This window comes from Lepidochelys olivacea, assembly GCF_965140295.1.
Source record: "Lepidochelys olivacea isolate rLepOli2 genome assembly, chromosome: 18".
In the NCBI taxonomy this organism is placed as follows: domain Eukaryota; kingdom Metazoa; phylum Chordata; order Testudines; family Cheloniidae; genus Lepidochelys; species Lepidochelys olivacea.
Window position 1 is genome coordinate 14,858,467 of NC_140428.1, and position 21,446 is coordinate 14,879,912.

Consider the following 21,446-nt stretch of genomic DNA (forward strand, 5'->3'; position numbering starts at 1 on the left):
TGTTGAAACTTTTTAGAAAAAATAGAAATTAACATTTCAAAATGAAAAATAGTTCCCAGCTGGAAAATGAAATGGTTTGGTTCAAAAATATCAAAATGGGACATTTCTACCATTTGGAAACTTTTCTTTTTTTCCAAACAATTTTCGAGTCAGGAGATGCATCGAAGCCGATCCTTTCCCACAAACAGTTTCAGTTTCGACAAATCAGCATTTTTCTGGCAAAAATGCTTTGTCAGAATATCCCCGACCTGCTCTACCCAGAAGTAGAAGTTGGCTTGGTGGACACCATCACTGTAGAATTGCTCTAATTCTGGTTAGGGGGGTGGCTGGGAGGTGTTAGTAGGCTATTATCTACAGGAGGTCAGACTCGATGATCTGATGATCTATTCAGGCCTTAAACTCTATGACCGTATTGGATTCTCTCCCTCCCTGTAGCTGTTTAATTCTTGTTTCTGCACCTGCTTCTCCTTTGGCTTTTCCGCCATTTAAGCCTCAATCCTCCTTTTCTTTCCCTCGCCAGGTAACAGGCTGGATGAAGGCTCAGATGTTGAGTCTGAACCGGACCTACCCTTGAAACGCAAGCAGCGCCGTAGCCGGACCACCTTCACAGCCGAGCAGCTGGAGGAGCTGGAGAAGGCCTTTGAGAGAACCCACTACCCAGATATCTACACACGAGAGGAGCTAGCCCAGAGGACCAAACTCACAGAGGCCCGAGTACAGGTAAGGACAAGAGTCAGGACATGTCTGAGTCCCCCGATAACACAGCAGCCAAGGGATTCTCTAGGTCCATTGACCTAGGAGAAGGGGGCCCTATCATTTATCCATGATGAGGAGGGGCTGAGAGTTGGAGGATAACACGGTGGGTGTTCCATTTCTGTAGGACCAGGTGACCTGGGCCTGAGATGTAAAGTTTGTATCCAGATCCAAAGTTTCCCCATAGCCCAAGGATGTTCCCACCTGGGATTTTGGTTTGGCCCATTACAACTGCAAAATTTCAATCCAGATTGGGATCGTGATCCAAACTTTCCCAAAGCTGATGGGGTGTTCAGATCTATGTTTAGTGCCTTGAGTTGGGAAGGGGCTGTATACCATTTACCTAGGAGTGGCCGGGGTCGTTTCTACCATTTACCATGCCTCAGCCTCCCCTCTCCCCGCCCAAGGGTTTGGATCATATTTTGCAAAGTTTGCAAATTCTGCGTGTGAATTTTTTTTTCTTTTTGCCAATCTCCTGAGAGTTTGCGGTGGGGGGAGGGAGGGAAGAGGAGAGGAGAGGAGGAGGAAGGGAGAGAGCTATGACATCGACACAATTAATAGCCCTTGTGGGAACGCCGCACATAGGCCCTTATGTCTTCCAGATAAAGGCTGGGTCAGCAGTGTGTGCAAACATGCAGAGGGATAAGAAGTGTGAACAGATCGGTGGGTATAATAGAGTCCCCCGGGGAAAGGGAAGGGGGGGGCCGAGGATTGTGCTGGGTTAAAGAAGTGAAATGGAGACACCAACAGCCAGTGTGGGCAGCGCTATTAGGTTTCAGGCTCAGCGTCGGGGGCTCTGTGTGTCGAGGCCAGCGCTGAATTGCAGAGGCAGGAGGGAGGGAACAAGCAACCCTGTCTCATGACAGGGAAATAACTATTCAGTGAAATGACCTTTTGGAAGCAAAACAGGCGTTTTTCTGTCTGAGATTCCCCTCAGAATAAGAACCGGCCTGTGTTAATCACCCCGAGGCCAGCCCAGCCGTAGGGCTGCATCCTCCCAAAACCAGGCCTCACACCTCTTGGACATCCACTCGGTTCATGGTCTTGCCCCTGCCATCAAAAGAGACGAAGAGCCGGCAATTCTACAGCTCCCAACATTTCCTGTGTATCTGTTCGCCTCCCACTGGCTTTTCCTGCCCAATGCATGTTCTCTGAAAGCTGCCAAGGTTCGGGCTCAGACTCACGGCACGTGGGTGTAGCAAAGGCTCAGTGACTGCAGTGTGTCTCCTTGAGCCACCCAGGATCGCTCTGTGCCTCAGTTTCTCCATCTGTATAGTAGAATTGATGATACTGGCCTCCTTTGCAAAACGCTTTGAGATCGACTGATGAAAAGCTCTATATAAAAGTGAGGGATTATTATTATTTTCCTGGGGAGGGAAGATCTGACCCATTGTACCTTGAGACAGAAAACAGACCCTGTGCCAGAGTGAAACCTTCTCCCCAGGAACATAGACTGTATTTCCCCAGCAGAGGAGATGCAGAGGACATTAGACCGATAGGGAGCTGTGGACCTTGGCTTATGAGGAGAGGCTGAGGGAACTGGGCTTACTTGGTCTGCAGAAGAGAAGAGTGAGGGGGGATTTCAGCTACCTGAAGGGAGGTTCCAAAGAGGATGGAGCTCGGCTGTTCTCAGCGGTGGCAGAGGACAGGACAAGGAGTAATGGTCTCAAGTTGCAGTGGGGGAGGTTTAGGTTGGATATTAGGAAACACTATTTCACTAGGAGGGTGGTGAAGCACTGGAACGGGTTCCCTAGGGAGGTGGTGGAATCTCCATCCTAAGAGGTTTTTAAGGCCTCTTAAAAAGGCCATCCCAGCTTGACAAAGCCCTGGCTGGGATGATTTAGTTGGGGTTGGTCCTGCTTTGAGCAGGGGGTTGGATTAGATGACCTCCTGAGGTCTCTTCCAGCCCTAATCTTCTATGATTCTATGATACTAGACTTGACCTTAGTCAAGAAGGTCTTCCTGAGATTTTAGCAATAATAATGCCATTTGTGCATGATGAGCCCAATCCAACTCCCACTGAAACCCAAGGAAAACCCCCCTTGCCTGCAGTGAGCATTGGAACAGGCCATGTGCTGCTCCAAGAGTTTATCCTTCTCTTTACATTACACTGGGTTGCTCATCCTCTTGGTTTACAGCATATTGGTGGTGAAAGCCAGTCTACGGTAACTGGTCTAGAGCAGAAACACAGCAGCTACATCACCTAAATGCTGCTTTATTTCCTTCTGGGCAAGGCCAGCAAAATCACCCTGCTGGGATCCCAGTTTGTGCAAGGTCTGAGTACTCTTCTTGAGAACAAGAAGCACAGGGCTTCCGGTCCTTGAGTCTCCATGATAGCCACTAGCCAGCAAGAAGGCATCTTCACGAAAGCAGGAGCAGAGAAGGGGTCGTCTTTGCATCACGAGACCTTCTGACCTCTTGAAAATTCTCCTACCGGCTCCTGAAGCAAGCCCTGCTCCACCCAGCTTGGGAGCAGGCTGTATGGATGGCAGGGGCTTGTGCTGGAGATAAAATACCAAGGGGGGTTGCATGCTCCTGTGATTTACTTTGGCTGATGGGACATGGGAAGACCCTAGCAGAGAAACAAGAAGTAAGAAGGTGCCAGTGAGCCAAACCCACCCAGAGAATGGTGCTCGGAGGGAGAATTCTACTTGGGCAAAGACCCCTACGCACGTTTTTACGGTGAAAAATATATCCGAATTCAGTGTACTGTGGTGCTAGTCACAGGAGCGGAGGGAAAGCCCGAGGAGTGCCAGAGAGCTCAGATTCCTCCCCACAGCCCCTGCCAAGTCTTCTAATCCAGGCACCCACGCAGCTGGAAGGGCTGCGCTGTGAACCCGTGGCAGGTTCCTTCCTTCTGAGGAGTTCCAACCTCGGAGCGACAACGGGGTGGAGGAAAGCAAAGCCCACCAAATAAATAAATAGCCCCCTTCCCTTAGCTCAAGCTGTGATCTCCGAATCCCTCTCCTGGCTCCCAGGCAGCTTGTGGGGAAGGCTCCTGCCAGAGTTCTAGGAGCAGCTGTTCTCCGAGGCACATTCCTGATGGCTTTTTCATTCCGACATCCTGGCAGGCTCGGCTTCTTCCCACCGCTTTTAAGCCTGCCGCCCCTTGTAAAATTTTCTGGATATCAGAGCGGATCTTTCACTGGCTCTCAGGAGCCACAAACATCAGTCAATCAAGTTCTTGTGGAAAACACACACACAACGGGAAGAGTCCCGCAACTCTTTTCCCCTCTCTTCGCAGAGTCTGCGGCCAGAGGGGATGTTTATTAACAGTAGTTACAGCAATATTACAATAATGGCTAGAGGCCCCAGCCAAGATCGGGATCTCATTGTGCTAGATGCTGTACACAGACAGACAGACACACACACACACACTCCGTGCCCCAAGGAGCTTACAATGCAAAACAGACAAAGGGTGGGAGGAAAAACAGAGGTACCGAGAAGTGAAGTGACTCAGGTCACACAGCCGACCCAAGATCTCCTGAGTCCCATCTACTGCCTTACCCATTGGGTCCCACTGCCTCCCAGAGCAGCTAGTCTGCCCTCCTGCATGACAGAGGTTGTGGACTTTCACCCAATCATTCTGGCATCAAGCACAATAACTTGTGGTGGAGTTACAACATGTCCTTTGGAGATGCTTACTATTATCATTTGTATTACTGTAGCACCTAGGAGTCCCAATCATTGCGCTAGGCGCTGTACAAACACAGTCTCACAGAACAAACAGGGTCCCTCTGCCATCTCCCTTCCTCTTGCCTCTCACTCTTTCTCTCTCCGCTGTTTGTTTTCACATATGTAATGCCTTTCCTAGGTGTACGCTGCCCTATCCCATTGAGTGTCTCTGATCCCTGAGCCCTTACCCACCCACTCCCCTCCACCTGAGAAGCCCCTTGATCTGTTAAACTCACTGGCAAGGCTTTGGAACTTGGCGGGTCGTGCAGCTGCTAAGTGGAAGTTTGACACGTTGACAGCTAATAAAAATTTGCCAGCTGAAGAACAAGGGGAGGGGGACGCAGGACCAGTTGTGGGCTCCTATTTCTCATCTGCTAAGAAGATCATGGAATAGTGAGTGATATTTTCGATAGGGCTATAGTAACCTCTGTGTAGTCAGGGTGCAGGGGTCCAGCATGCTGGCACCGACAGGGTCCAAGATACATGTCATTTAGAGGGGTGTTAAGTCAATGGACTGGCTGCCACTGATGTCTGTGGGTCTTGCATCAGACTCTTAGGGCCTGAACCTATTGCCCGTGAAAGCAACAGCAAAACCCCCCTTGACTGGAATGGGAACAGGACAGTGCCCTTGTGTTCTACTCCAATTGTACACGTGGGGGGTTCCTTTTTCTGGGTCACTCTCACTTCATTTGCTCCCACTTCCACCCCAAACAACCAGACCACTGGGAGTCAAGTGGGACCACGCCTGCCAAGTGTTTGCATTTAGTCCCCAATCCAGTCAAGCTCCCTGTACCAAGGTGGGGTCACTGCAGTGCTGGTTGCTAATCAGGGTATGTCTACACTTCCAGATGGGGATGTCATTCCCAGTTCAAGGAGATGTACCACACTAGCTCTGATCCAGCCTAGTGCACTACCAACAGAGGGTAAATGCAGCAGCGTGAGCTGTGGGAGGGACTAGCCACCCTGCGTACGGACCTGTCTGAGATGCAAGGCCCATACTCAGCATGGCTAGCCCTTCCTGCTGCTCACACTCTATTTTAGCACCCTAGCCCAATCAGAATTCATATCCTTGAGATGGGAATATGCCCTCAGCTTGAAGTGTAGACATACCCTTAGCCTCATGACATAGAGGCCGGGCTGGGGTGTCTGCACTGCTGATCCCAATGGTAGCAGGAGGGCCTGAGCTGACACTGGATTAGAGCCAGGGAGGTCTTGGTTTTATAAAACCTAGATTAATGATGGTGAACTCTTTGCTTTGTTACGGTGCCTTGTTTTCAGTAGGCTTCCTGGGCCCAAGGTTAAACTCAGTATCTAGTTCTGTGGGCGCAGTTAATTACGGGCATTTAACTTCCTGGTTAGTGACCACCATCAGGTGTCCAGGCTTCTAGGGCCAGATCCTTAGCTGGTGTAAATCAATAGAGTAAATAGGTTCCTCATTCTGCCTCCAAGTCTCACTCCCCCTGCCCATGAAAACAAGAGGGGCTTTCGACTGTGCCGTGAACATCAGCAAAATCAAGCTACCGGGTGGGGGCCGGGGATTTCAAATCAAGATTCAAGGGCCTCCTCACGGAAAATGCCCACTAGCATCTTCCTCTCATTTAAACTAGGGGGGATTTAGGTCAGATACCTCTACTGATCTCAACTATAGAAATGTAGCATCACAGAAGGGGACATCTCTCAGGTAGGCAAGTCCCAGGTCACGTGAGACTCGCAAGCTACTCAATGTCTCCTTCTGAAGGGAGCTTGTATAGTACCTTTCATTTCCAAGTGCTTCAGGAAGATGGATAAGCATTAGGAGCTTGACAGCACAGATGAAGAGACTGAGGCCTGGAGAGGAGACGTGACTGGAGCTGGGTGGGAAATGCTTTTCCTGTCCTGTAAGAATTTTTGAGATTTCGAATTTTTTTCTCATCCCAAATCGGGACAAAATGTCGACAACTCAAAAATTTTCACAAGCCAAAAGATCTGAAAGAAGAAAAAAAAACCTGGAGCAGGTCAATTGAAACATTGCATTTTGATCATTTCAAAATGATTCCTTTCAATTTCAACCTTTTTAGTTCGTTTTATTTACCTCAATTGAACTTACATTGCAAAATGAAAACTTCCCAACTAGCTCTTGAAGTCACTTGCCCCAGGTGACACAGGAAGCGAATGGCAGAGCCCAGAAGTCTTGATTCTCCGTCCTGTGCCCAATCTCTTGGGGTCATGGTTCCTCCCTGATCTAATGCTGTCTGCTGATCTATCTAGCAGCATTTCTAAAGAGCACATCACTGTGGAGCTAAGTGCTGCTCTGGGTTTCTTAGTTGACTAACTGGAGGAAAAGACAGAGAAAAAAAGCTAAAATTCACCAGAAAGTACCAAAATTCACCAGAAAGAACCAAAAAGAGCTAAAATTCACCTGAAAGCACCAAGAAAGCAAATGGGGAATAAGTGGCCGCCGGCCTCTCAGCTGATTTGGAGCTTTGAGCAATGAAAACATTTTCAAAAGCAGGCAATGATGCACAAGGCCCAGTGCAAACAACTGGGCTCCATTTCTCCTTCCATCAAAATGAGTCAATGGATGATGTTCTGCAGAATTCAGTAATGCGGGAACGCAGGGCAAGAGACTCAGGTGGTTCAAACCAGAATAGCTCCATTGATTGAAATGGCATCCATTGACTTCAACGAAGCTATACCAATTTCCAGCAGCTGAGTGTCTGGCCCATAGAATCCAGTCCCTTTTCTGTTCCAGCTATAGAAAGACTTCCAGTCTGGAGTCAAGTTCCCAGCAGGTAAAAGAGGATTCCAGCAGCCTGCAATGTGTCAAGGCCCTGGGGAGCCCAGTACTCTATCAGTCAGAAATCTCTGTGGTCAGTGGATTGATTGTATGTCTCTATGTGGCAGTCTGTTACATGCGTGGTTGTTGGTCCCAGGATATTAGGGAGACAAGGTGGGTGAGGTCACATCTTTTATTGGACCAACTTCTGTTGGTGAGAAAGACCAGCTTTCAAGCTTACACAGAGCTCTTCTTCAGGTCTGGGAAACTAACTCAGAGTGTCACAGCTAAATACAAGGTGGAGTTAGTTTCCCAGACCTGAAGAAGAGCTCTGTGTAAGTTCAAAAGCTCATCTGTCTCACCAACAGAAGTTGGTCCAATAAAAGACATTACCACACCCAGTCTGTTAGTCTTGCAGTCTGTTAGTATTCATTATGAGGACCTTCTGCACCTGGAGGTGTCGTGTGGAGATGGTCAATGTCTTCCCCAGATCTGAGCGTTAATCGGAGACATGTGAGGTTGCTTGAGTTTAATTCAGCGTGCCTGACTAGTTGATTCTAAAGCTCTTTGAGACTTTTCCAAATGGGCTCTGTTAATGCAATCCCTTCATTCTCAAAGGTCAGTGGAGACTGTTTTCTTTCTTCCATGGGGTTTGACTCCTTTGCATTTCTTGCACGGGGGGCTGCTATGAGGTTATGACACAACAGCTGCCCTGTATCTTTGGCAGCAGCCAGGGGAGACTGTGCTCAGGAACTGTGTGAGAGGCTATGCTCAGGATCAGGGACTCTTCCTGGCAGAGGCCGGGTTGGCGTGTTCATGCTCTGTGGCACGCGGCCAGCTAAATGGCTCTCTCACACATGGGGGCACCCACACAGAGCAGCCCCTGGCACTATGGCAGCCATGTCAGTGGCATTTCCTGTATGTGCCCATGCACTGCAAGAGGCCGACAATGAAATAAATGCACAGGCATGCCTGTCAACATTCAGCTCCCGGGAAAAGGTCGGGTGGGTGTGTGGGGTGGGGGGAGGTTAGAACACTCACCCAGCCAAGTTTAAAGGAGCATTCCACTCTGAAAAGCCAGTAAGGACTGTTCTGAATTACTCATTCTATTGTAGCTGGTCATTCCCACCTCCCCAGACTGAGTTAGAAATAGAAATGAAGATGGGTCCAATAAAAGGAAAGCCCACAACTCCCTTGCCCCAAACCACACCCTCCAAAAAAGTCCCACATCTGTCCAGTAGCCAGTAGGCTGGATCTCAAATCTTCTGCTCTCCAAGGTCACCCAAACCATGGTGGCAGTTCTTCTCCATGTGGATTTGGCAAAGTTAAAGATCATCTATAAGAATTGCCAAGATGTCCCTCACCTCCTAGTACCCGAGGATGAGCTTAGAATTGCATGCATGCTTTCTGACATATATGTCAGAGTCCTTGTAACTGGCACAGCCCCAAATGGAAACAGAAAGGTGCCAGTTAAGGGATTGAGGCCGAGGGGAGGGGATTTTACTGGATAGAGTCTCTCCTACTTCATTAAGTGTATTAAACATTACAAAAAACATAGTGGGCCCCGTAAAAAAAGCCTCCCAGGGGTGTCATCCCAGGTGGGCTGGGACCTCTTGCCAGGCCCAGTTTCCAGCATGGCGCTGGCCTAGAACAGGGTACCAGCAGGCCACCTCTTACTCCTGGCAGTTGCCCTGCCCTTGTGGGCAGGTTGACTTTGCTTCTGGGTGGGGGAAAAGCAAAAGTCCAGCTCTGCACAAACCAAGCCCCTCCTGAGGTCAGTAACAAGGCAAAAAAGATCCAATGCACCGCCTAACTTCAGGGATGCCTGGGTGGCAGCTTTGTTGGAGCCCTAATGGCTGGGTAGCTGAGTCAGCCCCTCCCTAGCGGGCTTACCCCTGGGGACTCAGCAGAGCTGGGAGGTTTCCGGTGTGAGGGTTCACCCTGCTGTTCCAGGAGCTAGTCACTCCCTTTGTGGTGCTTCCCCCTTGTGTATTACAGCTTTCTCCTTTAAAAGCCCTCCTCCCTACCAGGCATGATTGGCAGTGCTGGAGGGGTGGGGCTACTTTAGCACAAGGAGTCTCCCCAGCCCTTTCCTGTCAGTGAAGACTTTATACACCCCTTCACAGGCCCAATCCTACAGTCCTAGTCCAGGCAAAACCCCTACTGAAGTCAGTGGGAGCCAGGACTGAATAAGAACTTCAGGACTGGACCTATAATTAGGCAAGATCAACTTGTTTTGCTTTCATAGTGCAAGGGATCCCTATGAAATGAACACGGGAGGTAATTTACAGCAGCAAATGGTGATCCATTTCACACTGGTTTAGTGCTGAGCGTAAGCTTGCAGCGTAGACATGGAGGAACTAGTTCAGATGGAATAAGCACTGGAACATGGTTTTCATTACTTTACTTTAACTATCAGACCAAAAAGGTTCAGATAAGCTGCACCCTTCTCTAAATTGAACCTCTAGGTCCACCTCTGCCACCATCCCATGTGCATTTAAAGCAAATAAGGGTGCCACTTATCCAGTGCTTAGAGCCAGTAAAATTCATGGCACTCAATCTGTTCTCCTGGCGATTACCCCAATTTTGCAGGTCTGCTATTTACTAGGGCACCAATTTAGTAGATTTCATTGTGGTTAACAATGGAAAATGTTTCTTAGAATCAAGCCTGGTGTTTGCCAAGATATTTTAATCTTTTATCTATTTCCCACAGCACTGAAGCTATTTTTGTAGAAGATTCATAGCTTTTTCTGTTGCAAAGAAAATCTCCACAATGTAAATCAACGTGCTGCTGTTTTGTTGTTAAACCCTATCGCCAGCCAAACAATAGCAGTGGGAAATCTACTTCCCAACACCTTATTCACCTCAGTGAGGTGTGTACATCAAAGCCTGTTTTGGAAGGCTTAAATGCAACTGTAACACTGTTAAGATTGGGCCATCTAAGAAGCAGGTATTCAAGCGGAGATCAGGCACTTAAATAAAAAACCTCTCACTACTATGCAACTGCTTTATGCCATCAGTGAATTTATTCTAGTGTCTTTCAGCTTCCCAGTTTATCCCCAGGACATATAGTTTGCAGGGGAGATAAATAGATAACTGAAAACAGTGATTTTATTCTTCTTTTTATTTACTTAACAGCATTTCTTTTGACCACTGAAATGATCATTGAGAAATTCTGTATATATGCTGTAGAACTGGAAGATACTGCAAAACAATGTTCGCAAACATTCATTCATATTCCAAACAGCTGTTCAGTCCAGCCATAATTTTAGTCCTTTTTATTTGCTAGATGCAGATATTAATAACATCCTTCATAAGATGAGTAGGAAGGATGCACCGGTGTGCAGTGCTCTGGACTGGGACTCAAGAGCCAAGGGTTCAATTCCTGATTCAAACAGAAGATCTCTGTCTGATGTTGGGCAAGTTACTTAATTTATCCTGTGCCTCAGTTTCCCATCTGTTAAAATGGAAATCATAGTTTACTGCCGCACAGGAGTGTTGATGATAAAATCCATTAGTGATTGTGAGATGCTCAGATACTATGGTGATTAGGACCATATAAGCAGATGGATGAAACGTTGGTTGCAAAAGCGCTTGAGAAATGGGTTACTCGTTGTATTAACACATGTACTTATATGTGAATGACTGTATTCATGAATGGACAATAATATTTATTATTTGTTGTTCATTATCTGTTATTCATTATTCCCTATCCTCTTGTTTAAAAACAATTTCAGGCATCCAATCAAGGATCAGAAACAATGTCATAGATGACCAGTCACACATCTTGAATAACTAATGGTAAATAGTGAATAGCTGAATTAAACAGTTGGCAAACAGTCCATATTATTCAGTCCAACCCATTCAGTAGATACTTACAGATAACTAACACATTCACAGTTCCTAGGATTTTCAAAGAGAAAAACCAGCTACATTAATTGGATAATTTTGTTTGTAAAGAATAGTTCGATCATCTCTAATAATATTATTTAATATTTATATTGTGGTAGCACCCAGAAGTGGTAGGGCCCTATTGTGCAAGGTGCTGTACAGACATCGGGTCTGTCTACACAACCAAAGCTGTGCACAGGCTAGCCTACCTGAGCTAACTTGAATCCAGCTAGCGCAGGTAACAACAGCAGTGACCATACGCTTCAGGGTAGGCTCGTGAGACAAGTATGTACCCAGGGTCCATGGCAGGCTTGTACTCCGAGCTGAAGCCTTCACTGTGCTGTGTTCACTGGTATTATTACCCTGCTGGCTGGGTTCAAGCTAGTTCGCATAGGGTAGCCTGTGCACGGCTTTTGCTCTGTCGCAATACTTGTACAGGTAAATACAATGCCTTGCTTCAAATGTGCATGCTTACGACCTAAACATATTTATAAGCCGCTTTCTAAATCTGTAGAGATTTGTCAAAATCTAAATAACCTTTGATGATCATTTGAGCGGCGCATGTATCTCTCTGTTGTCTTTCCTGCGTTTCTCATCATCTGGCAGAGGAAGCATATGGGTAGCTCTGTTTAGCAGTCTTAGGTAGTTATATGACCCCCGCACTGTTATCTGTGCATCTCACTAGCTTTACTGTGTAACTCCCTTATCCCCATTTTACAGATTGGGAACTGAGGCACAGAGAGACCAAGTGACTTGCCCAAGGCCTGTGTCAGAGCAGAGACCTGAACCAGGGTCCCAAATTAGTGCTCTAACCACTGGGCCATCCTTCCTCAGGCATATGTGTTCAAAATTTGTGCTCTTGATGGTAGATCAGAGAAAGGGGCCATGGTGATTTATTTAGTTGTTATGTCATTAGAATGTAAATGATAATAAAGAAAATTATACAAAAGCTCTAGGGGCCCTGGCAATTACATTTCCAATACAATAATCCCCCCACCAGCATTAAAAAGCAAACATGAAGACAGGAACAATAACTCAGCTCATCCAGTCAGCTCCAAAAAGTGCCTTTCCACCCCCATGTCCCCACCATTCTGGGAACATACCCTCAACCCTCTCAGTTGAATAGCTGGTGATTGTTCAGGACATTTACAGGTGGACTGGACGAAACATACACACATAAAATTCACTATAGGAAACAATCCTGCACTGATCCCTAGGAGTTGATTGAGGACCCAATCATGCAAAACCTAAGTCACATGAGCAATCGTTATGCCTAGAGTTGCCAATGTTGGTTGGACATATTCCTGGAGGTTTCATCACATGACGTAATCTTTAATTAAAGATTAATCTGTGGACTCCAGGACAATCCTGGAAGGTTGGCATCCCTAGTTATGCCGGTAAGTCACCACGTTGACTTCAGACTCTTCATGGGATTGGGCCATATATGACTAAATAGGTCTCTTCCATCCCTGATTTCTGCAACTCTTTGAACATGTGGAAGCAAACGCATGTTGTGCCTTTTCCCTTCTGTCTGAGGTTGAAGGCAGGACTTGATTGTTCCATCCCTGTTTTCATTTACCAGTTCATTCATCCCATCCATCTTCCTCCAACATCGAGTCCTCATTAGGCTGAGGAGGAACACAGCGGCCTTTCTTTCCCACGAGAAGCTCTTCCTGACCTCCCTTCCTTCTCCTTGTCTGACAAATTGTGGGAGCTGACCCAGATCTCGACGTCTGCTGGGATAATTCAGTCCAGCCTCCCCTGGCAGGCAGCTGTCTTGGCCGTGTGGCTGTACTGGGTGCAAAGACAAGTGGCTAGTACATCGAGTGCGAGTTTTGGCAGGATTGGGTGCACGGGTTCAGTTTAAATAAGAACCAGCTCTGACCTTTGTCCCAAGTTCAAACCAAATCTGTCTGAGCTGCTAAGACAGAAGGTGGGTGGTTTTGTGGGTAAGGCGTTGGCTTGGTATGCAAGAAATCTGGATTCAATTCCTGGTTCTGTGACAACCTCCCTGAATGACTTGGGGAGGCTTCTTAGTTGCTCTGTACCTCATTTCCCCATCTGTAACATGGGGAGGAGAAGGAGAATGCTTTGTTTCTCCCACCCTTTGTTTAATTAGAACAAAAGATCCCTAGGGCAGGGACTGTCTCCGACTGTGCGTATGTACATAGCCCAGTACAACAGGGCCCTCATGGCAACTGACAGTCTCTAGACACTAGGGAAATACAAATAATAAGTTCAGATAACATTTTTATATGTTCATGAGCAAGCTTGGGTTCCTACATGACCATGGTGTTGGTAATCACAGTGGGGGAAGTTCACCCCATATGCAGAAGGTCTACCTGAGGCTTATGCACCGCTTACGCCCATAGGTGGTGGACTTAAGTGGTGTATAGGTTTCTTGGTGCAGAGGCCTGGCGTATGGGCTTTCTGCACAGGGACGAGTTTCCCCCACCGTGACTGGTTGGGCATTCCGGGATGGAATGCCATGCCCCCCAGTCCTTTGCAAGCACATACCCCACGGTATGATTTGTGTAGCATCACTGTCTCCTTTGTTCTTCCCGACAGGCTGTGAAGATCACTGCAGTGAGAGCAAATGGGAAAGGGAGAGTGAGACTAGAAAGGGGAGGTGGATTTTGCTTTGTGTTCACTAGCCCAAAAAGGGACTGTGTAAAAATGGCACCTCCCCATTCCACATATCTGTTCCTTGCATGTCGGCAAGCCACAGCAACTTCCTTTACTGAAACAAGCCTGGTTTCCTTACTGGTGGTCCCTGAAGAGTCAGTGCAGCTATGGGAGAACAAGCTGGGTTCTAATCTGCACCAGGCACATTCAGTGAAATTGCCCAACTAAATTCCAGCTGCGAAATCTGTCTTATTGTTAGAGATACCAGACGAAGAAACAAATCAGGTTGATTCTCAGATCCCATGTGGTACCTCTAATGCAGACGGTTAGAAGAATCTCCTCTCCTCCTTCCGATAGTGTCCATTTGAGCTGCTGTATTTACAATCACTTTTCAAGAGAGGCAATGTGAGATAATATAAGAGGTAAAGTCCCTATTAGCATCGGGTGTAAAATGAAGAGCAGCAACACCCTGTTCGGGCTCTGCCCAAAATTAAATCCATTTTTGGAATAAGAAACTTCATGCAGGGATATTGGACCAGCAATCAGCTCTTTGTAACCTGTCACTTCGATATATTGCACCGATGACATTGTGCAGACCCCAAATGTCTTTATCAGATGCAAAATGCTGCCTGCAGTGATCTAAATTTTGCTCCTGTGTCCTGTGCATCTTCAGTGAATTTACAGTGAATGGATCCCCCTGCAGTGAATGGACAAATGAACCCAAGGGACCTTTTGCCTCTTTTTAAAAGAGGCAGACTCCAGACATGCATGTCCACCTGCCTCCAGGTACCTTGTGCAGCCTCTTTTCCAAGTGCCAGACAGCTTGTCCTAAAGGAAGATACTAGCTATGCAGTTCTGCCCAAGCCCATCCTGATGGCCTATGGATGGGAACAATGCCGCAGCAGGCAGATGGACAGCTTCAAGGCTGCTTCCTCTTCCTCCTCTTCCCCTCCACCCCCCAATGGTCTGGTTTTAGCAGCCATGGCCTTCACCCTGGGCTTAACATGCTGGTAACAGGATCTTCAGGCTGGAGAATCTTTAGTGGCTGATAAAACCTTAACTGTTGTGAAGCGAAAGCAGGTTCCCTTTGAAGTGAGCCTCGCATTACAGTTAGATGCTTGAGCCTGTGTATTTTAACTACCAATAAAATGATTTTTAAGCTTAAAGCCTTGAGCCACCTTTAAGGGTGGGGGAAGGAAAGAATTGCTAACGTCATTAGCTGGAATGTATCTTCTTTTTATTTTTTTTTTCCGGTGGGTTATAAAGAAGGGACAGAATTAACCTGTTTCAGCCATGAAATGTCCTTCCCTCTGCAAAGGGAGATAAATCCTATACATTCCTTTGTGGATGGTTTCAGCGGTTTTGTCTGTTGGTTTTGTTTTAAAGGCCCTAATATCATCCGCTAGCCAGCCTCGGCTCGGAATCACTAGCGTGCAGTTGCGAAGCTCCTTGGGCGCACCTGTGTTTTCTTGTTATAATGAGTATTTATTATTTGGTTTACAACAGGGCCTAGAGACCCCAGCTACTGGGATCTCATTGTGCAAGGCGCTGCACGTACACACAGTAAGAGACAGCCCCTGCGCCAAAGAGCTTACAGGCTAAAGAAACAAAACAAAGGGCCGGGGAAAGAAAGTCGTGTTGCCCTCATTTTAAAGACTTCCACAGACTGCAGATCAGATGCTAAGTGACTTCACACAGGGAGCCGAGGAGGGAACTGATCTCTTGAACGCTCATCTAGTACCTTAACTACAAGACTATCCTTCCTCTCCAAGGATATGCACTTGTTAGTTGGAAATGTGGAACACATCTACACAATGCAGCCGGCAGGAAGACAGGAGTAAACAAACAAATAACCGTTGGCCATTCTGATAATTGCATGGCACTGTGAAGGGCGGTGGCAGGTCTCTGTATCAAGGCGAAGCCACCGTATGTTCCAACACAAACAGAAACAAAACACTGGGCTCAAGATGGGGTTGCGAGGCAACACCAGGGAGCAGATCAGTTTGGGACGGACTAGAAGAGGCTTTTAGGGAGGGATCTTCAGGAGAAATGGGAGGGTCTTTGGAGACTAGAGAGCCTTCCAAGTGCGGGTTGGTGGGATGAATTAAATGTGCACAGATGAGAGCAGGGAAAGAGCAGTAAAGGCAGCAGGTTGCTATGAGAATAGAAACACAAGCAGGTGAGTGCTTAGATAGGGCCGGATCCTGCTCGCATTGAAGTCAGTGGTCACATTTCCAATGTATCAGACCAATAGAGCTGTGAAGGGTTGAGCAGGGGGATCTTGAATGGGATTCCCAGGCCCTCACAATATTTGCACCATCGTAAGCTCACTCTGGTTCACTCACTGACACTGCTGCAGCGAGGAGCCTTGTGTTTCAATTTTGAACTTGTGTGTGTGTGTGAGAGCGAAGACAATAACCGTACATGATGTAACATAACATAACGCAAATCTCTCCGAAATTGCATTTTGATCATATGTTAGCCAATCCAACAGACAAAATCACCCGAGGGGGGAACAGGAGTCATTGTGGGTAGGTTGCTTGCCCATCCCTCTCCATGTGTTTCTTCTAAAACTCCTAATCCACAGTGGATTTGCCAGCATCTGGCTCTCAGTTATAAAAAGGAACTTTCCCACCCTGTCCAACTTCAGGAAAGTGTCAGAATTCAATGAAGTGGCTTTTACTCCCTTGGAGTGCCAGCCCTCTTTCTCTTCGGACTCAGAGATCTTGACCAACAGATATTTTTACCAAGACAGTTTCTCTCCTGTGTTGTCTTCACCTCTTCACCATCTCCAGCTCTGGGTTTGAACGGAAGCTCTTCAAGCCAAGGACCTTGTCGTCTTCATTGTCTGCCCCCTACCACTGCTCACCAATTGATCTGAATGTTCTGAATTTTCTTGGGTCATTGTCAACTGTTGCAGTGGGAGCAGGTGATGTTATAAGCAGAGGAAAGAGTCCCTGTTAGCATGAATGAAGAGGGATTGTGTGTGGGGGTTGGGGGGTGTTTGGAGTACAAATGGGGGAAAGGACAGGAGCATCTACTTTGTATGACCAATGAAAAACAAAATGTTAAATTATTAGTATTATTTATTATTTGTATTACCATAGCATGAAGGAGCCCTAGTCATGGGCCAGGACCCCACTGTGCTAGGCGCTGTACAAACACAGGGAAAAAAGACAGTCCCTGCCCCAAAGAGCTTACAAAGTGTTATGAACCTTGATGTGAATTCATCCTTTTGACCCTCCACTCTGTCCCTGATTTAGCTGGTAATGCTTGGGGATGGGTGCCAAAAACTGAACATGGGGAATCTGAGTAGGGTGGGTTATAGTGATTAAAGCAAGGAATTGAAAGTCAGGATTCCTAGGTTCAGTGTTCAGCTCAATCACTGACTTACTGTGTGGCACTGGATAAATCACCTAAGCTCTATGTGCCTCAGTTTACCTATCCTTAATATGGATATAATAACAATATTGTAGTGGATTTGTGAGTAATGCAGAAATTTGCCCATGAATTAAACACAGAGTGCACAATTGACTGTGGAACTCATTGCCACAAGGTATCACTCAGGCCAAGAGCTTAGCAGGGTTCAGAAAAGAATTAGACATTTGTATGAATAAGAAGAATAACCTGATTTAGAATAGTAAATATTAAAAAACCAAGACCTTTAGAAGAGCCATAAAAACTCAGGCTCCAGGGCATAAGTCAACCTCTAAATATAGAAGGAAATTTGCACTGGGGGAAGACTGTCCCATAACTACAATTGCAAGGATCCTTCCTCTGAAGCCGGTGCTGGCCACTATTGGAAACAGCATGCTGCACTAGATGAACCCCTGGTCCTCTATTGCAATTCCTGTGCTGCTCAATCAATTAATTTCATCCATGTTTGCACCCCATTTGTGACTGCTTTGCAGTCAAGGGTCACTAGAATGAATACGCACCAAAAATGAATGTCGAGCTTCCGCGCTCCAACATCCACAGAAAGCAAATTTAAAATTCACTTTCTGCGAGCGTCCTTGCCAGAAACCTTGCTGTAGGAGTTACACCCCTCCAGTCAAGAAGCAGAAACAATACCATGTGACTTATGTGACCAATCATAACAAAGCGACACAAGCCATTCAGTAAATGAGATTGGGGGGGAGGGGGAAATTCATTAATGATTTTTAAATAACAAACAGGCCCCAAAAAATCATGAGTTCGCATGAATGCCCCACAAAGAGAAAAAGAAATCAAATTCTTTTGATAAATGACTGAGTGTAGATTATTATTATTTGTGTCTCAGTAGCACTTAGAGGCCCAAAGTGAGATCTATGCACAGAACAAACAGAGTAAAAGACAATCCTTCCTATTAAGAACTTGTGCTCTAATAGAAAGGCAGACAACAGGTGGGAGGAGAAACGGAGGCATACAGAGATGAAATAATTTACCCAGTGCAATGCAGCGGGTAAGTAGCAGACCCAGGTTGCCTGGCTCCTAGTCCAATACCACACTGAATCTTAGCTGGTCACTTGGGGCTTGTCTACCCAGTATAAGCTAAAGTGTGAATTTAAACAGCTATAGTTATACTGGTAATAATCCCCATGTGGGAACTCTTATTCCAGAAGAAAAGTGCCTTTTTCAGAGTTATACCAGAATTACTAGAGTATAAGTGGTAAAACTTTCCCATGTAGACAAACCCTTAGCTCTAATCGTGCAACTGAATGGTTTGTAAAGTGCTTTGAGATCCTCAAATGAAAGGTGCTATGGAAGTAAAGGTGGTTAGGTATTTTCTGACAAAATGTGTTTTAGCTGGAAAATGCCAGTTTGTCAAAACCAAAACTGTGTGCGGGAAAAGGTTGGTTTCTATAAATTATTTTACCCAAAAAATTTTTGGAAAATAAAGTTTCAAATTTGTCAAAACAGTATGACATTTTCAAAATGAAAAATTCCAGTTTTTCTGGTTCAAAATGGCTTTTTGTTTCAAAATTTAAGCTAACAATAGTAAAAAATACAAAATGGTCAAAACTGTGAAATGAAATCTTTCCAAATTATTGAAATGAAATGTTCTGATTGGCCCACCCCAAAACATGTATTGGATTTACAGTTTGTGAAACTTTTTGAAATTTTGACTTTTCAGCTCTTTAGTATCTCAGAAATGTTTTCAGGACAGGAAACCTCTCTCCATCCCAGCTGTACACAGAATGGCAAAATATTTATAATTTGGTACACCCACTTCGCAATGATGTAAATGACTGCATGAAGTAAGGGCTATGTAGGATCATCCCACCTTCTTTTTCACAGTTATGGTCCAGGATGCACACGTACTGACCCCTTCTCCATATGTGTCATCAGCAGGGTTTGGATCCGAAACCTTCAGCATCACACCACTTGAGCTACAGGAATAACTCCATTAGATGATAGCAGTAGTAGGCTGTTATCCACTAGAGTGTGTGACAGACAGTTTGCTAGTGTGTTACAAACAAACACACCTCTGAGTTTTTCCCCTTTGTCTTGACTGATCATGTTGAGTGTAAGTCCATTGGACTGCCCCATCCCTTTGCAGGGTCATAGATTTTAAGCACAGAAGGTCCATTATGATCATCTGGACTGACCTTTGGCATAACATAGGCCAGACAATCTCCACAGGGATTCCTGCAACAAACCCATATCCTTCCTCTTGCAGCCTGCAACTCTCCCCTGCTGTTTGGCCTCAGTCCTGGTCCCGACATATGTGAGTCCATACACTTGCCTACGCTGAACCTTGCTTGTTGCCGTAATCTCTCCAAGTCACTGTGCCCCAGCGTACAACCCAGTCACTAGCAGAATGCATGCACCTGGAGAGATATAGCAATGCATTAAACAGGAAGAGCATAAAGAAAACCTGTTCCCCACCTCCACCCCCCCGGGGAATTAAACTTACCCAATGTGACACAAAGTAGCCCATGAGGGACTATACTCATTAGTTTGTGGAACTACCCCTGTTGATTTCAAAGGTCTTTGCTTCAGGCCCTAAGTGAAAGGAAAATCAGATCCAGAGTCTTCACTGCATGCACAAAAGAGAGGTTTGCTTTGGTTCACCAAAACAGAGGGTGCTCTTGGGAACTACACCCCCCACCTTTGTCACCCCAGTTCCTAATCTGTCACTGAGCAGCCTGAAAGCCTGATGGAGAACTTCCCCACCCGCCCCCGAATGCTTTTCACTCTTGATTTTTGCTCCATTTTTTCTTGTCCCTGTGAAATTTAATCATGTTTTCTAGCCCTTTAGGCCTCACAGAGTCCAGCAGCTGCATTCTCATCTGGCTTGAAAGCTTATCCGCATACTTCTCAACCCCAAACAGGGATCGGTCCTCAGAGCCTTGCTGATTAAACACAATAAACCAGACCCTAGAAAGGGCTCGTGCAGCCCTTCACGCTATCCAGGAGGGAGATGGCTTGTGATAAAACACACCAGGGCAGACGCATGCATTTAGAAAAGCTCTTTTGAATCTCATAGGTAAAACAGGGTGATGCAAGCCCAGCTTTGCACATGCATAAATACTGGGCTAATTTTAATGCACAGCAATTTAGATGGGCTGCAGCGCCTATTGCAGGGAAGCCACGTGCAGTACTGATTTGTTGCAGTACAGAGAAACTAGGAGAACTCTGTATTCCTTCTGGTCCTGTCTTTTTAGCTTGTCAAACTTAGGAGCTGAGATGTTCATCTATCTATTTATCCTCTCTACCCGTGCAGACATTACGGAAACCTAATCCTACAGTATGATTCACAAAGTTGCCAGATAATGAGGCAGATGGACCCGATGACAGCAGTACCTCCACTTCCTAGGGGCCCTCTTGGAACGCACAGGCTTAGTAATTATCCTTTCTCTCACGCTTTGATACTTATTTGGCTCCCACTACCAGAGGATCTGAGCACAAACCAATGTTTAAGGTACTAATTCTCTCTGCATCCTTCTGACACAGGGCACTGCTATTATCCCCATTTTAGAGATGGGGAACTGAGGTACAGGTCACACAGCAAGTTTGTGGCAAAGCAGGAACCTTGACCCCAGGTGTCCCCAGTTCTAGGCTAACGCATTAACCACTGAACCATTCTGCCTCTCTCTTGCTCACCCTTCCTCTCTCTCACTATGATTCCTCCAGTGTCATGATCGCTATTGATCAGGAAATGCATCAGAGATCACGGTGAACCAGGACAGTCTCTGCAATGGATGGAACTCGGTACGATTCACCCTCTCTTTCCTGTCCTCCATCGTAGGTGTGGTTCAGTAACCGAAGAGCCAGGTGGCGCAAGCAAGCAGGAGCCAATCAGCTGGCAGCTTTTAATCACCTGTTGCCAGGGGGCTTTCCGCCAACTGGAATGCCGACTCTACCACCCTACCAGCTGCCAGATTCCACCTACCCAACCACCACTATTTCCCAAGGTGAGCACCAACTACCAGAATAAAGTGGTTGGTTATTTCTTGGTCTGTTCTCATCTATTATTCCACTCCGCCAGCCAGACCACCCTACCATGCTGGATTCCCATCACTACCTTCCTTTGAAGCAGCTGCTCTATGCAGGTTGGCCTTGATTGGGAGGCCAACATTTGATTCAGGCGGATGGAAGCTCAATAGTTTCCATTCCTGATACCAAACACAGCCGGTCTGCTTAATATCCATTGGTCAATATCCCCTGCATCAAGGTCTCCCATGACTATGGCAGCTCCACTTACCATGTCACTGAGAGTGGAGACTAGTGAATCCAGAGTGAATTCTATGTGGGACCGGTGACA

At 46.4% G+C, this 21,446-nt stretch overlaps 1 protein-coding gene across 4 annotated transcripts in view; it reads left to right on the forward strand.

Annotated features, from left to right (window-relative positions):
• The window catches only part of PAX7 (paired box 7), a 153,892-nt gene that overhangs the window by 68,348 nt on the left and 64,098 nt on the right, over positions 1-21,446 (forward strand). For all 4 annotated transcript variants that reach the window (XM_084651566.1, XM_084651568.1, XM_084651567.1 and 1 more), the window contains exons 5-6: positions 521-720; positions 20,931-21,096. In XM_084651566.1, the coding sequence (XP_084507692.1) occupies positions 521-720; positions 20,931-21,096 (366 nt within the window). The remainder of the gene's footprint in view (positions 1-520; positions 721-20,930; positions 21,097-21,446) is intronic.